Below are 16,702 nucleotides of genomic sequence, written 5' to 3' on the forward strand. Positions count from 1 at the left end.
CCTTCACTCACACCTCCATTCCCCATCCCTCCTGAAAATCACCAATACCGGTTCTTTGCTCATACCTGCATGCTGTTGACCTTGTTATCAAAGCCATGGTCTCCCTGGAAAACACATTTTCCTGATGGTTTCTTATAAACATCCAAAGGTTTCCTACATCGAAATAATTGCACAATCAATCAGGATTTCACAAGAAATCACTCTGATAAAAAGCCAAGTTCAGTGCTCAAAGAATCTCTAAGAAGAGATGTTCCAAGCATATTTATCTCTATTTTAATTGCATCATCCTTGTGGTGATAAAAAGGCAATGCTGTTCATTTCTCCCACATGCCTTTGCTTTGACAATCAGTCCAGGACAAATGTGTACCTCTGAACCGAAGTCACGGTGCCCTCTTTGTACCTTGTGCTTTATACATTGTGGATGAAGCAAAGCACCTGCCACAGGCAATGTTCTGTCTGCCTATGTGCTTCAGCTCAGAGATCATAAGATTCTCCAGTCTAGGACCATGTTTTCCAGCTCACTTCTCTATACTCGTCACTAGGCTCGATGCCAAACACATGGTAGGCACTTTTAAATATGTGATGTTTAATCAATGAATGAAGATCTGTGTTCTATAAAAATGTTTGCATTCAACTTTACCTATGATATAATACAACTAAAGAGTATAACTGAGTGACATATCTAACAAAAGCCCAGCCTCACCTATATAATTATCTCAATACAGAAACAGAAAAGGAAACATTGCTCTGTATACATCAAAACCATTTGACTTTATTTGTGACAAGAAGACTCCTTTTGCCTAAGTGTCATGTAGCACTTTTCCAAAAACTTTCATTTTTAAAAAACATTTTTATTGACTTTTTAGAGAGAGAGGAAGGGAGAAGGAGAAAGAGAGAAACAACGATGTAAGAGCAAAACATCAATGGGCTGCCTCCTGGACGCTCCTTACCTGGGATGGAGCCCGCAACCCAGACATTCACCCTGACCAGGAATCAAACCATCAACCAACCTCTCAGTGCATGGATGACTCCCACTGACCAGGGCTCATGTTTATTAATACAAATATTTGCTAAGTACATCACACTGAACTAAAATGCTTAGGGGAAAATAAAGAAATTAAGCATTTGGATCCCCACCCTTAAGAAAAATGCTTTCAGCTTGGTTTAATAAGATATGAACATATAATAACACAACAATGCAAGAGTTAAAAGATTTGCTGCTAATTAAAATGTCTGGCTTTAGTGCTAATTTGCTTAACTGTCATCATCTTTCATTCAACTTCCACTCAACAACCACATTTACTTCATATAAATCTACCAAGTGTGCCAAATTTGCTCTCTCTTCTAAGCCACCCATACATAAATGGTCCTGCAGAGGACAGACTCAGCCAAGCCATTTGGTCATATCTTTGTAACTTTTCCATGAAGACTCCCCATGCCTGCCCTAAATTATTTCAATAATTTCTCGTCTTCATACATCTCTCTGCATAATCTTACATATTTAACTCTATGTACCCCCCTGACAGTAACAATGGGCTATGATGTCATGTGTCTCTCCATGTGTTCCATACTGATGTAAGTTCCAAGAGAATAAACATTTTCTCATTATCTTCTCTCCCTTGGAAACTCATTAAAGAGCTCTGCTAGAGTGCATATAGAAGCTGTTTAGTCATTACTACAGATTGATTCTCAGCACTTTTTTAAAAGGAGAAAGTCAGAATAAGAGTGAGTTGGAAGGGGCTGCTGTCAGGTTTGGGTGGAAAATGGATAAACTTTAAATGCTTAACTCTTCGGAAATGGTTAGAGCTTCCGCAGGACACGTTTTACAAAAGATTCAAGAGCAGGAAATGGACTCTTCAATATTGGAGTCTTTGGTAGTTCAAAAAAAGATAAACAACTGAAAATTTGTAAGCCCAAATAAAACATGTCCACAGTAACAGAGGTTTTAAGATTAACAACATGTTCTGAACTCCTCTATAAACATTGCTATGGGCTTAGTCTTGTCAACTGAGACCAAATCTGTTCAGTGTGGCAAAGCAGTGCCCCAGTCACACTTTTGACTTACTCAAGTAATAAGAATAGAGGCTAGAATGTAAATTCAAAAATTGAAAAGGAGAGAGACACTGAGATGCTGAGACCCAGAAAATAGAAATGTATTATTATCTCAGCACGAATTTTTTATTTAGCATAGAAAACCCTTTGGAAAGGGTGAGATTTCCTCTTAGGATGGCTGAGGACCTTATAGGCACTCCAGTTGCCAAAGAGCTGGTTATGCAGATAAGAAACCGGGCCAGCCAAGCCCACGTTACCTTGCAACATGCCATCTGCGCTCCACCAATAAATGGATGTCCTCAATTCTTCTGTTGTTGGCATAGTGCAAACGTTTGGGAAGGTGCTGCTTCATGTAAGGCTTAAAGTGCTGATCTGGTTTTTTACACTGAAACGTAAATGAAAATTGGACTTTAGATGGAGTGTCTTCTAGAAAAAGGTGTGGATAGTCTCTCTCTAGAAAGCTGAAGGAAATTTTAAGCCAAAGAAAAGGTTAGTGAATAAATGGAATTTGTTACCCCCTTTCAAATAATATAAACTGAAAAAAAAATAGGTTCAAAGAGGATCAGGTAACTTTGGAGATGGAAGGCTATCGTCAGAGGGGAGTAAGGCATTTTTAAGATACATTCCTGACTCACTAAGAGCAATTCAAGCTCCAAGGCCTTTCCCAGCAGCTTCAATCAAGGGTGGGAGGTGGAAAGAAGGGGAGGTGGACACATGTTGAAGCCCATGTGATTACATCCTCATGTGCTTTTAAGGTCTCTATCCTGGATGGGGGAGTGATGGAACCGGGTGGTGGGCAGATCTGGTTCAGAGAAAGTAAGGATTTGTTTAATCTTGAATGAATACTGTTCAGTACTAATGAGGAAAGATCAAATACTGTCCGTTTGTCTCATTGCCAAGACCATTAGGGAGCCTGCAGCTGTCCACAGGCCAGGAGTTTTGAAAGCTCGAAGGAGAACAAATATACAGGATGCAGTGCAATGGGGAAAGTACTCCTCCCACCCCACAGGGGAGGTGAACACAGGAGATGAGCATGTGGAGGCTGCTCTAATAGCAGAGGTCTGGTCACGTGCAGTACTTACCGTGAGGTTAGCAATAATGGCTTTAGGGTCATCTGTTCAAAGAAAGAAGAAAAATGTCAAAAAGAGATGACAAGAATCAATGAGAGAAATCACTTTTGCAGCAAGGGACTCCATTCTTTTTTACCCCACTTCCAGGAGGGCCGTCCCTTTAGTGTTTTGTTTAAAATATATTTACATTGCGTGTGGGTACTGAATATTTCAGTAAGTGAAAAGCAGTCAAATAAGTGGCACAATTCATACAGTGAACTTCCCTGCTGGGTATGGGTCTCCTCTTCCACAAGGGAATTGCTCCTTCCAGAGCATCAAGATGAGGCTAAGTAATTGCTTCTTTAAGGTTCTCCAAATGGTCCAAAATGGTCCCTCTGGAGCCTAGATTTAGTTTATTTGCAATTTAACATCAGGAACTAAACTGGGCATTTGGGACTTTTCCTGTAACTTCCTATTTATCTGCGGATCTTTGAAACAAGCTATCATCCACTTTGAGATGAATGTCTAATCCACTGAGTTATGTTTTTTAAAGGGGATTTGGTTTCCTTGGTAATATCATGGGTCTAATTACATAGGTAGCGGCCCCTTCCAGCCACAGACACACACACGGATGCACCTCCTTTATTTTCACTACCAGCAAACAAAGGATATTTTAGTCAATACCCCAAACTAGCTAAAAGCAAAACTATGTAAATGATGGCTGTGTATAAACTGTGGACAGGATTATATTATCTGAAGGCCCCCTTTAGGGGGGTGGGGGGAGAAACAGGAGATTGTAGGTTGGTTGGACTTTGTTTTGTTTTCAAAAAATCTGCCTTAGTATGTTATTATAGAATCAGCAGAAAAGGAAAACAGAGTTCAGAAGAGGTACCAACTATCACGACACAGCCCTCCCTGGAATATAAGCATCAGTGGGACAGGTCATGTCCGCGTCCTTTCCTGCTGTATCCCCAGGGCCTGTGCACAGTAGGCACTCCATAAATGTTTAGTAATAGATATAAATACATATTTGTGGAAAATGCATAAATAAACTTGCCTTGTGATATAAACATATACAATCAAAGACAATGTTCAGAATCATAGTTCTAAAGCTATGCAATCCAAAGCTAAAAAGTAGGGTTCCATTCTACTTAAATGGGGCTAAATTTTACTTGCATATTTTCATGGAAAGCAAATACAGTTATATGTTGTGTAACGATGTTTCAGTCAACGATGGACTGCATATACGACGGTGATATGATGGTGGTGTGCAATACAGCCCTGGTGTGTAGTAAGCTAGATCTGTGTAAGTGCAGTCTATGATGGCTGCATAATGATGAAACCACCTAACAGTGGATTTCAGAGTAGGTATCCCTGTTGTTAAGCAGTGTGTAACTGTAATGAGGGTAGCAATAATGGTTAACCCAAATTGTGTCCAGACCATGTGCACTCTGTCTGTAAGACTGTAGGCACTTTCTCTCTGATCATTCATGACAACTCTAGGAGGTAAGTGCTAGAACTCTCACTAAACCAATGGGCATTTAGAAGGTGGAAGGAGGGGCTTACATACTGGGACCCTAGCACTGACTGAGCAAGCCATGCTTTGAACCTCTTTACTCTGTGGCCTCATGAACCACAGTCCTCAGCAGGACCAGAGTAAGTTCATGTTCTTTGATAATGAAAGAAAACAAAGAGCATGGAAAGTAACAAATGCCCGAGGCCACATTTGGGACACAAATCCATCATTTCCGAAGTAGTTGGTCCTCTCATGCTAGCAGTTCTCACATTGTGTGAGTAGAAGAGGCCCCCAGCACAGGACAGTGGTTAAGAATCAGAGAATCTTGGTTTAAATCTTGGCTCTGCCACTTACTGTCATACTCTAAGCCCATTTCTTCACCTCTCTCTGAGCCTTGATTTCTACTGTCTGTAAAGGGGACAATAATACTTATCACACAGGGCCATTGGGAGGATTAAATAAGATGGTGCATATACTTAGCTAAAATAGTGATGCCACCAAGACATCATCGTCATAGCTAACATTTATTTAGTTGGACTGCATGCTAAACACGAATCTAAGTGAGATGTAATCTTTCATTTACTCTTCCCAACAATCCTTATTTTGTAGATGAGGAAACTGAGGCAGAGAGGGTTTAAGCAGCCCGCCCAAGGTCCCAGTGAGCCCGTGGCAGAGCAGGGATTTGAGCCCAGACATCCTGTCACCATTGTCTGTGCTCTTAACCACCACTCTAATGTCTCTCATAAAATGAAATCACATGCACAAAACAATTATTTGGTAGTTATTGTTTCTTCCCCCCATAACAACCTCCCCATTACATTTACTGAGGTCTGAGATAGCTTTCAAAAATAGATAAAAGCTTTTGTGCATAAGTGCTGCAAGGCAAATACTAACTCAAGGGATGCCCTAGTGACTTGTATCCTGTCTCTGGAGAGGCCCTGCCCATCTCAAGTGGGCAGAGAAGGGAGGATGTGGAGGGCAGAAAGGACATTAAAAAGAGAGGGTGGAAACACTGATGTTTTGTTGATTTCACAACGTTGCCTGCAGCTGACCTTGGAACAGTTCCCATTTGTGTTGACTCAAGAACACAGTTTGAGAAAAACTTCATTTTCCAAAGCTTTACTCTTGGTGCCAATGGTTTCTTATCCCCAAGGCTAAAAACTCTAAAAGTATTTCCCCCACAACAATGCAGCATGTCTCCAATAAAACTATGGACTTCCCAAAAACTAGGTGGGCAGCATCTAAAACATCTTAGTTCATAAGTTAAAGTTCTTGTCGGTGGTATCTCAGAACCTGAATGTGCAGAACATAAGTGATAAGATTATTCCTGTTCATTTCTAATCTTTCAAAGCAGCAGCCACTTCCCAAGGGTGTAATAGTTTTCCCTCCTGGATTCTGTCAACCACTTTTATTAAGATAAAGACTCCTCTACAACCGGACTTGAAGGAATGCTTAGGGTCTCCATAACCTTGTGTTGGGCCCCCTAACTCCAGCTCAAGAGCAAGCCTGAACCTCTTACTGAAGAGTTACTTTCTTGTAAACAGAAGTTTATGGTTATACACATGCCTCAAATGAAATGTATTTCTACATAATAAAAACAAGAGCAAATATTTATATAATGCTCCCCTGTGCCAGCAACCACTCTAAGTGATATGCATAGATTCATTTTCACAACATCTCCAGGTGGTAGCTGTTATTATCATCCCCATTGTTCAGATGCAAAACTGAGGCTTAGAGTTTAAATGACTTATTCATTTAAATTCATTCTAAATCTTTGCAGAGCCAGGATTTTTACCCAAGTATTCAGAGAACAAACCCTTACAATATTACCGCTCTAACAACTTAGTTTTTTAAGGATCAACTTACATTTGGCATTATTGCTAAATTTGGGTCGAATTCTTCCTAGAGTTCCAGGCACTAAAGTAATATCATCCACATTAGTCAGGTAATTGCTCAAGAACTCGGTTCTATCACATGTGACATCTTCCATTCCTACGGGGACCGAAAAAAAAAAAAAAAAAAAGATTTTCAGGCAATCTTAAAATTAAAATCTTAACACAGCCACATCTTAATAACATCCAGGCATCTATTTAATTAGTTTTTAACAGCTACATGCAAGGATCTCTTCTTTTGAGATTCCTTAATTGACTTTACATTTTTTTATGCTTCTTTGTATAATTTTTGCATCAGGCTTTGATTTAATATTATCTTGCAGCGCTAGATGGTTTAAAAAGTATCATCTCAATTATCATCTTATGTCATTCAGCAAGAACAGCAAGGAAAAGGAAGTAACCACAATCTTTTAAAAAACAAACAAAAACTATCTACACAATCCTTATGAAAAGGATCTTATTCTTACTTTCCCCCCCGCTGGGGGTGGTGTAAATAACTGGAATATATAGTTCCAAGTCTCTTTTACAAAATGTCATTTTCCAACCCTCTATCTCTCTAATATATCTCCTGACTTGAGTACGTAATCACCAGTCCTCACTCTGTCTCCACTGGTGGCCTTGGATGTAACTGACAAAACAATACTGGCAACAACAGATGAGAAAGAAAAATGTCAGCCCCAATGACCAACCAAACCGAAGAACAAAATAACACTGAAAAGCAAAGTAAGACGGAAAACAAGTGGTACATAACGTAATCAGTCCAAACGGAAATTAGCAACTAGAAGACAAAAGGGTCTAGGTAGGGAATTTTTTTAACCAACAAATATCCCTCCAGACCCAAGATTTGTTTCCTGCCCCGACAAGGATAATTTCTTGATCAATGTTTAAAATGTATAAATAAAAACAAACTCAAGTCTTAGAATCATAGACCACGGAAGCTGGTAGAGACCTTTATTGTCATTTCAGAATGTATGAGATGACATGGAACTGCGAAAGTTTAATACATGGCTTTGCACAATCCATTAGGTGCATATTCTCTAAGAGGGGGAAATAAGTGATTCTATAAAGAATGTCCTAAGGTTTTTGTAGTAAACAATTATAACCCAAAGTGGCCTGGATCTAATAAAATTCAAATTATCACCTTCTGGGATCCCAGATCCAGACCTTTCTGTTTTATAAACAAATTGAAATGAAGAGAGAAGAAAACAACTTATCCCAATATAGCACAAGGGTTATATATCTTGCTTTTTAACAAGAAGAAAAATAAAAACAATAAACAGCTACTATGTTCTGGTACAGTGTTAACCCAGGAAAGGGAAATCTACAAAAACATATTAATGGATGATTGGAAGGATCGTCCATTTGTTACATTTCTAGGAAGTCACCTACCCCACCTTAGTAGTGAACCATTTCTCTCACTCTCGAAAACCATAAGGAAAGTGCTTCTGAATCGCCATAACCCTTCACCCTCCAGACTAATCCCATGTAGGTGGTGTTAGTGTTCTCATTCTACAGACGAGCAGGCTGAGACTTCAAGATGTCACATAACGTCTACCACATCAAATGGCCCTTAAGTGGTGCAGTACAATTTGAACACCAATAAAACACATTCTTATTCCAAAGCCCAGATACTGAAACACTAGACCATACTACCTTTTATGTAAGAGTTGCTGTGGCTTCCCCAAACCAAAGCAATCTACTCATTTCAGAAGCCTACACACTGGCAACACAAGGTTTAATCTACCCAAGACCTTTACAATGCGCCATCAGGACCCATCTACTTCTTAGACATCTGGCTCCAGCATGTAACCAAATGCTCTTGACAACTTCAATTGGATCAGCTGTGTCCCGTGCTCCAAAGACTTTATTCTATCTTAAGCTTTCCACAAAGTTAAACTTGTGGAGCATGATTTTGCAGAGGGTCACATTTAGTCCCTGCAAAAGAGCAAGTCAGTCCCACTGCTTTTTTTTTTTTTTTGCTTTTTTTTAACTTTCTCATAGATCATCTAGAACATTCTGGAAAGAAAATTTCAGGCCCAGAGCAGAGCTGTTTACTAGGGAAATTTGCCTGTCATTCATTCTTAAATTATTAAATAGTCAACCAATGTTCCAGTTCCAGAAGAATGAAGCCCCAGATACCAGGGTCACTGTTTCAATTTAAGAGTTTCCGGAACTCAATCTGAGCACTTGTGAAATAAGAAGGCTCTCAGAGGACCCCCTCCAGCCAGCCCTATAATCACATAATGTTTATGACATTCTTGATCACCTCAAAAAAGGGGTCATGAGTTTTTCTACTTTACACTGTGATTTAGAAAAACTGCTTCTTCCTCTCTTTTAACTGTCTTCTCTAATAGAGCAGTGTCGTCTGGTTTTGCTTTGAATTCCCTCAGTGGATGCAGAGACATACTTTTACTTATATGCCACTTTGACATGAATCTTATGTCTCTGCCTCCTTATCATGTGTGGATTTATTTTTTAGTCTCATAAACCCTGTCGACTCCTTTTGGGAATATGGCTATCAGAGATGGGGTATTATTGTCTAAAACATCGCATTCACAGAGGAAGATATTAACATAACAAGCAAATTGCCTGCAATGTTTTAACAAGAGAAAGATTTCTGTAGGAAGGCTTTTCCTTCAGAGAATAGGTAGATAGAGGAAGTGCCTTGTTTTGATCAAAATGAACTTGGGGTCACCTCAGGTCATCTCCTAGTTTGAGTCGTGGTTTGATACCTTTCCCTATCCTGATGAAATAGGAAAAGAGGTGAAGAACCGGATGTGGGATTCTGAGGGAAAGGGTTCCTTCCTTTCCGCTACACCATCAGAAACATTATCAATGACTATCCTAGTAACAAAGAAGAAACAAAGCTTTACCATGGTCTCCAACGAAGATGACATTCACACATCGATGCAGCTTCAGTTGTTTCAGGCCATCCATTAATTGCCCCACTGTTTTGTCAATTTCCCTCAGAGGATTTGTCATCTAGAAAAAGGAGCAAATTAGTCCTTGCAAGTTTTTTTTTTTTTTCCTTTCAGTTTCTCATAGATCTTCTACTCCTAGAACATTCTGGAAAGAAAACTTCAGGCCCAGAGGCAGAGCTTTGTCTAGGGGGATTTTCCTGCCATTCTTGATGGAAATCTGGTCTAAACACTTTATTTGTATTCTTTCAGGAGCACAAAATCACCCCTCATCCAATCCCTTTCAAGATACTTTGATATAAAAAATATAAGAAATATTAAAGGAACTTGTTTTTTTAGAGATAAGATGCCTTTCTAAAATGTAACCATTTAAATCCAAGAATTTTGAGAGTGAGCAGAAAGTCAGATGATTGTTTAAGTCTCCTATGCCCTAGGTGAAGTCAAGTTAGGCATTGAACCACAGCAAGAAGATTTAGGCTTTGAACCACTGCAGGAAGACGAAGGCTAAGTGAATCAAAAGCGATTCTAAAGTTAAAGGTAATCTTCACTGGATGCTAAATTAGAACATCATTAACACAATGCAATCTATCTAATGTTCCAAGTAACTGTCAATTTCTGAGAATAATAGGTTCTTAATAGAAGAACCTCTTCTGCATATCAATTTAGTCCCTTTCAATCTGATTTTGAGTAAAATAAGAATCTACAAGAGTCCTAGCACACAAAAGTAAACCACTGATCTTATTTAGCCTAACAAAAACCCAAAAACTTATTTCTCTGAAGAACATTTCCAAAGTCTAAGAAACATAATCTATCCCTTATGTTCTTGCTTCAAATGAAAGTGTCTAACAGTATGAATGCTCCCACATACTAGTGGCCTCTCCTTCACTTTCATCTCTGCAACAAAAAGATTTTCAAGAACCATAACATCAGACAAAGACTTGACAGTACTTTAGATGAATTTTAAAATTTAGCTACAATTATACATATGCACTCAAAATGACTGAGATAAGAACAGAAGGGATCTACATATCATTTTTCATCCCGACACACAATATTATCTTCCATTAGCATCTTCTCAGATGACTCAAGACCTTTCCTCATATCATGTCACCAGTAAAGTCAGTTGTTAACTTGTTTTTCTTCATGATGGGAGTCAGTATTTCAAATTCTGTCCCAAGGAGGAAGTCACAAGTGAAGATTTCAGAATGACAGATGCATAATCTGAAGGGACTAACAGATGGGGGATTGAGTGGTATTTGCTTCTGAGAACACCATGCTCTACTCTAAGATCTTTGCCTAGACAAAGAAATACTAAATATAAAACATACATCAACCTCAACAATTACTTATTTTCCTTTATTAAACAAGACAACTTAGATAAAATCCAGAATAAACTTCTTAGTGATCAGTTCAGATCATAAATGTGCCTTGGAGGTATCTGAAAGTTTTGAGAATATGAACCTCTAGGTTGTTGTAAATATACTAAAAAGACTAGACATTACTTATTATCCCTATGTGAAAACACACACCGTTTTATCTGCCCATTATTTCCTCTTTCTTTCTGTCTCAGTTATTCTCTTGTCCATAACCTAAGACCTTTTTAGAATTCTGAAAGAACAGACCACACATCTAAACCAATTTTCTATTGAGCACTAATCTACATTATCTTTGAGGAGTCCCCCAGATACCGTGCTGGGTTGTTTTCAAGAACCATTGTAACAATTCTGTGAGCAAGTGGAAGCAAAGCCAGTAGCCTTCTTAACATTCACTGAAGCCTCAATGTAAATACTAGTTTTAGAGCAACTAACTCTAAAGAAAGTAGAAGGCTCTTTTTTCCTGCCTTGCTGAAAGTTTAGGAGGTCTTCACATCAGTGTTAACCTCTGCAGTACCAGTTTCTTCTGGACTCAAAGCAAAGGATGATGCACCAGAGTTTTTCTGAAACTTATTCAGCTGAGTTTCAAGCCAAGGTACCGAAGGAAACCTTCAACTCAGACCTACCCGCCACCAAGCTTTGGAACAATAGATAAACTTACTTTGTCCTGACGCGTTTCCACAGCATAATGATCCATCCTATGTAATTTTCTTCTTCTTTTCTTTGGAGGAGCAACTGGTCTTTCCTGCCTCCTCTTAGGGATAACCTTCCTCTTAGGTCTCTTAGCCGGAGTAAGAGGTGAGCCATAACTACTCTCCTGTACTGGCGGATAGAGATGTCTGGACTCAGAAGTCGTCTGTCCCTCTGGGTCAGATAATAAAGCTCACACTTTGCCATCTGAGGCCACTAGAGTCTTAGTTAGAAAAACTAAGGCTCCTTAAGTGAGAAAAAGTTGGTATGAAGGATTATTCGGGGATCTCTATCAAGAGAAACCCCCTAAATTGACCGTGATGCTGCTATCACAGCTTCTTCACTGAGAACAAGCATATAATTTAAGAGCATCTCACCATGTAAATGTCTTATGGCCGAGGAGCCTACTGATAGGCGTGGATACACCTGATGGTGACCTAGAATTCTACATTTCAAAACTCCTGCTTTAGTGAGAGTCTGGATCTTGGTTATGAAGAGCTCTCCATCTAAAAAGTACTAGCTGAAAACTAAATAGAATATTAGTCAGGTGGTTATTTCAAGGTGACAGTGGGATTCACGTAGGTGGTTCCAGTTCAGAATCTGATAGTTATCTGTTCACACCACCAACTATATCAAAGCAAGTGTTCTTGGCAAGGAACAGGAAAAATTTTAAAACCAAGGATAAACTAAAACATAAATAATAAGCAATCCTCCTTGGTCATGAATGTACTTGCACGAATCAGGACTTTCAGCAGGAGAGAGAACTTGTCACTGATAATTTAGGTTTCTAATACAGACAACCTCCAAGCCATGAGATAACCATAAATAGAACTGTCTTTTTAAAAAAAATTCTCTTGTATAATGAGATAAAATGTAAAAAGTCATCAATATCTCTTCATCTTAGTACACATATCAAGAAAGAGTAAACTTATACTCTTTCTATCAGAAACCCATTTTGGGGGGAGTGGCAGTACTATGCATCTTGTTTTGAAAATCTAGAGAGCAATAAATGCCAACGCATAAACTGCATAAGGAACATAACCTTTTGGGACTTCCCAGATGCTGGAGAAAACCAGGCCCCTGATTTGCTGATGGTGCAAAGGTGAATTCAAGCAGCAAGCTCTGCTGTTTACCTAGCTGATTTCTCTCGGTAGGACTGTCCAGAGACTCATTCAGATGCAAGAAGGGGCAGAAGGAGGAACAATGTTAGTGTATCCACAGAGGAGGCCATCTGCCATGCGATTTCACTGTTTCCAGAGCAAGCAACTGCAAAGGCACTTCCATTTCTGTCTCATCCTCGCTCTCCGATAGAGGGATTGAAAGACACAGCCCCACAGACTCTGGTAGAGTTTGGTATTTTTTTTTAAATGCTTCTAGTTTTAGGCAATTCTCCATGAGAAGAGAAGCAAAGGAAAAAGAGGGTTTCTCATTTCATGGTCACCGAATACATTCAGCTAGAGCTCAAGTCTGCCTATCAGACACCCGGCCATTTTTTGCAAGAGACCTCAACATTCCGAAGACTCTGAAGGCGGGCCCTTCCGATTGCAGCGGGTTAGAGGAGCAGCGGGAGGAACAGGATTTAGTCAAGATGAGTTTTCATCCAGTGATTATATTGCATGTATTTCCTTCTTCGAATGTTAGAGGTAGACGGAAGCTAAGTGTTCACTGACCAGCCATACTTTTTAGTCTGACTTGAGGAGACTTAGCCTGAGGTTATTAAGAAGACGGGAGGGAGAGGGGCAAATTTCCCTGCTTTTCAGGATCCTTTGCCATCTGAAGGTAGTCACTAGCCAGCCAAAGCTCTGCCTCTAGGCCTGGAAGAGCAGCCGAACAAGGGGTCACAGAGGAAGCATAGAAGGTCAAAGAGAAAAAGATTGCGCCAATAATCGAAAGCAAGCATATTTCTGAACATTCACCATTACACTATGAAACCAGGAGCAATAATACACCATTTCTTGAAACTATTAGCCCAATGTTTGGTCAGCTAATTGAATAGCCTTTGAGAATTGTCCTGAAAAAAAAGTATACTCAATTAAGCAAGAAAGTACAAACTTCAACTGTGTACAGCACAAACCATTTTGCTAGATTGAATCATTTCAATGAAATTTCAATATTTTCTCATTGATGGAAAAGAAAGCACGTACCTGATTTTAAAAATAATACTGCAGCTAACATAACCTTTACATGCACAATAAATGTGTATGATGGATATATAGGTATATAAACCAATTTTGTCTATAACAAAAGAGAGATTTTGCTGGCTTGCTTTGGTTTTGTGTTTTAAAGTATAAACTGTCTTTTTTTTCTTTCAGTTAAAAATAAGATTCCTAGAACCAAATAAAAAATAGTGACATCTGGAAATATCCTTTGTATTAAGAGAAAAAAGTGACCAGGTTACCAGGTTATCATAACTGAAAACATATTCCAATAGATGTAATTCAGACTGTTATACCCAGTAAATATGTGAGAATATCCTAGTTATAAGAAGTATTAATACTAAAAAGAACATAGCATTCCTGAATACTTCCAACTCTTAATTTAAAAAATGGTACAAGAAAAATCTGTTTGTAAACTAATGAGCAAAATGAGCATAGACCCATCATTACAGCAAATTAAAACATCCTATATTATGCTTCATTTATCATTGCTCGGTACATTAAAAAACTTTCTAGTTTATTTCTTAATTAAAGCATACACACATACACTAAAGTAAGTAATCATAACTGAATTACACATATTAGAAATCCAGAGAGGTCCATTTAAAAAGAATGTTTATTACTAACCCATACAACTTTTAAGAAAATGAGGATTACAAGAGTTTACTGTAAAAAGCCAAGTTCTGACATAAAATGTCTTGTATAATTTGAACATAGTTATTAACTGACCACTCTGCTTATCTCCTGGACTGAAGGAGGGTTAAATGATTCCAGGGGAAGAACCTGGTCTGGGAGTTGGAAGTTCTGAGGTTCTATCTCTAAGGTCACTTATCAGCCATGCAACTTGAGCAGCCCTAAACCTCTTTAAGTTTCAGCCTCATGCTTTTAAAAGCATGGTTATACCAAGTGGCTCCCCAAATCCCTATTTTGCCTATGCCACAAGGTCTTTCAGGGGATATCATTATCTATTTAAAGTCGGACCTTTAAATAGGGCACATGGAACTGCTTAGAGGTTATTTTTTTTAACATTTTAATAAAATGTGGTTCCATTTGTTCACTTTAATCTCAAAGAAAGACATCCTTAAGATAAAACAGCCAGGCTTGCTCTGGCAAAAATAAGTTTGTGTTTCATGCATGCAGATGTTTATCTCATTTTATCATTTGTGTTTCATAATCATGCAACACTGGTTGAACATCAAAGGGATAGGAAAAAGATCATCAGACTTATATGATTTCAATGATTTAAGGCAAACTAAGAATGGTTTCAAATAGCCATTAGTTTCCAGTGCTTAAAAAATCACCACTGACATAATGTGAATGCACTCAGAAATACTTATGGCTCTCTGGTATTTACTGTCTTTGCTTAAACATGCTGCATTTTGCTCAAAAATATTTAAAACAAGTATTATCCGTATTACAGTTATCCTATTCATTCTATGCTGAACACAATGAACTTAATTATAGCCAACAGTGTTGTCATGGCCTAATGGAATTGAAGGCAATTTCCATTAACAATGTTTTTAAATGATTTCTCAACCAGAATCAAGTTTTATTATGTTGGTGTAGTCCTCATCACTCTACTAAGAATGAGTAGTGGGAAATATTGAAAATCTTAAAAGGTTTGGCTTTGCAAATGTCATGGAATTTTTAAATGATCATTGCTGAAACACTGGAAGATTTCCATCTCTAGATGAAAGAGGAACATAATAAAACATCCCATCCTCTTCCCCTCCTGAATTTGAAGTTATACTGGCTACTACCTTACAGATTGTCTTCTACCACATATTAGTGTTTGATAAAGGGTGTCACATTGCTCTGCTAACTAGATTCATTCAACAGCATTTTTCTCCATTAAGAACTTATTTCACTTTTGGAGGTGATGGACATGTTCATACTCTCGATCATGGTGATGGTTTCACAGGTATATGCCAATGTCAAAATTTATCAAATAAAAAGTTTACAAAGCTATAACATATGCCTGGTTGATTGTAGCTGACGTACCCCATCTGAACTGCATAATAATTTTAATGGAGTTGAAAGTCAGCTGCATGTTTTATGCTGCAGGTTTTATCTCCAGGTTCCTTTTCATTCCTGTTCCAGTGATGGAAAATGCCAGCCCTTCCCCATCCTTCACCCTTTGACTAACGCCGGCAAGGAGGGACTATACCCCTCCCATCAACTCCAAATTTAAAATCTATTTGAATATCAAATCAATCTGAAGTGAAATCCCTGCAAGAAAAACAAGTATGTTGAAGGTTTTCTAAAATGATTTTAGTCTCATAATTCTTTGAGTATGCACAAACCTTTCAGGTATGTACACCCCGAGAGACTTTGTACAAATCATGAAATAAGGTCATAGATCAGGTAGCCCAGGGACACAGGTTCCCTGCAGGCAGATGGTAAGCTACTAACCTCAGGGCCAAAAGGGCCATATTTGTGTCCAGATAAATCAGGTTGCTCTGAATAGAAGGCATAGACTGAAGGCCTAGAGGAAAATAGGAAGGTTCAGAATCTCTCCCAAACCACATATAACAAAGAACATCCAACATTCCTACACTTTTTTTTAATCCTCTCATATCAGGTTAATCTCCCAACCACTTTTAATCTTACCATGGAAAACATCACGTTCTTGTTTTTTGTTTTATTTTGTTTTCTATTGCTTCCACATCCACCACTCCCAACACCCACACCCACACACACACACCACCACCACCACCACCGTGATGAAAGAGGAACATCATAAAACATCACCATCCCTTTGATTCCTGAAGGCAGTAACTGCCTGGTACAGCCTTTAGGAATCAAAATTCACAAAGGAAAAAAAAAGTCACAGAGGAAAATCTGAACACACACTCAGGTCTTTGATCCTCAAGATAATACAGCCCAGTGACAATTCCCAGGGGCCACGCAATCAGCAGCTCCATTAAAGGGAAAAGTCAGTCTTACTGCTTCCCCAATCCTTGGAATGCAGTTGGTTCATTTATCCAAGCCAGGAACTCCCTTAAAATATGTGGTAGAGGCCAGGATTAATAGCTGTAGTAATCCATGTAATTAAA

The 16,702-nt window shown here is 38.7% G+C and overlaps 1 protein-coding gene across 4 annotated transcripts in view; it reads right to left on the reverse strand.

Moving 5' to 3' along the window:
* The window catches only part of ENPP2 (ectonucleotide pyrophosphatase/phosphodiesterase 2), a 76,767-nt gene that overhangs the window by 26,734 nt on the left and 33,331 nt on the right, over nucleotides 1-16,702 (reverse strand). For all 4 annotated transcript variants that reach the window (XM_079796340.1, XM_079796338.1, XM_079796339.1 and 1 more), the window contains exons 11-16: nucleotides 16,059-16,131; nucleotides 9,383-9,491; nucleotides 6,484-6,609; nucleotides 3,135-3,166; nucleotides 2,310-2,437; nucleotides 66-153 (exon numbers count right to left, since the gene is read on the reverse strand). In XM_079796340.1, the coding sequence (XP_079652466.1) occupies nucleotides 66-153; nucleotides 2,310-2,437; nucleotides 3,135-3,166; nucleotides 6,484-6,609; nucleotides 9,383-9,491; nucleotides 16,059-16,131 (556 nt within the window). The remainder of the gene's footprint in view (nucleotides 1-65; nucleotides 154-2,309; nucleotides 2,438-3,134; nucleotides 3,167-6,483; nucleotides 6,610-9,382; nucleotides 9,492-16,058; nucleotides 16,132-16,702) is intronic.

This window comes from Cnephaeus nilssonii (genome assembly GCF_951640355.1).
Source record: "Cnephaeus nilssonii genome assembly, chromosome: 18".
Lineage (NCBI taxonomy): Eukaryota > Metazoa > Chordata > Mammalia > Chiroptera > Vespertilionidae > Cnephaeus > Cnephaeus nilssonii.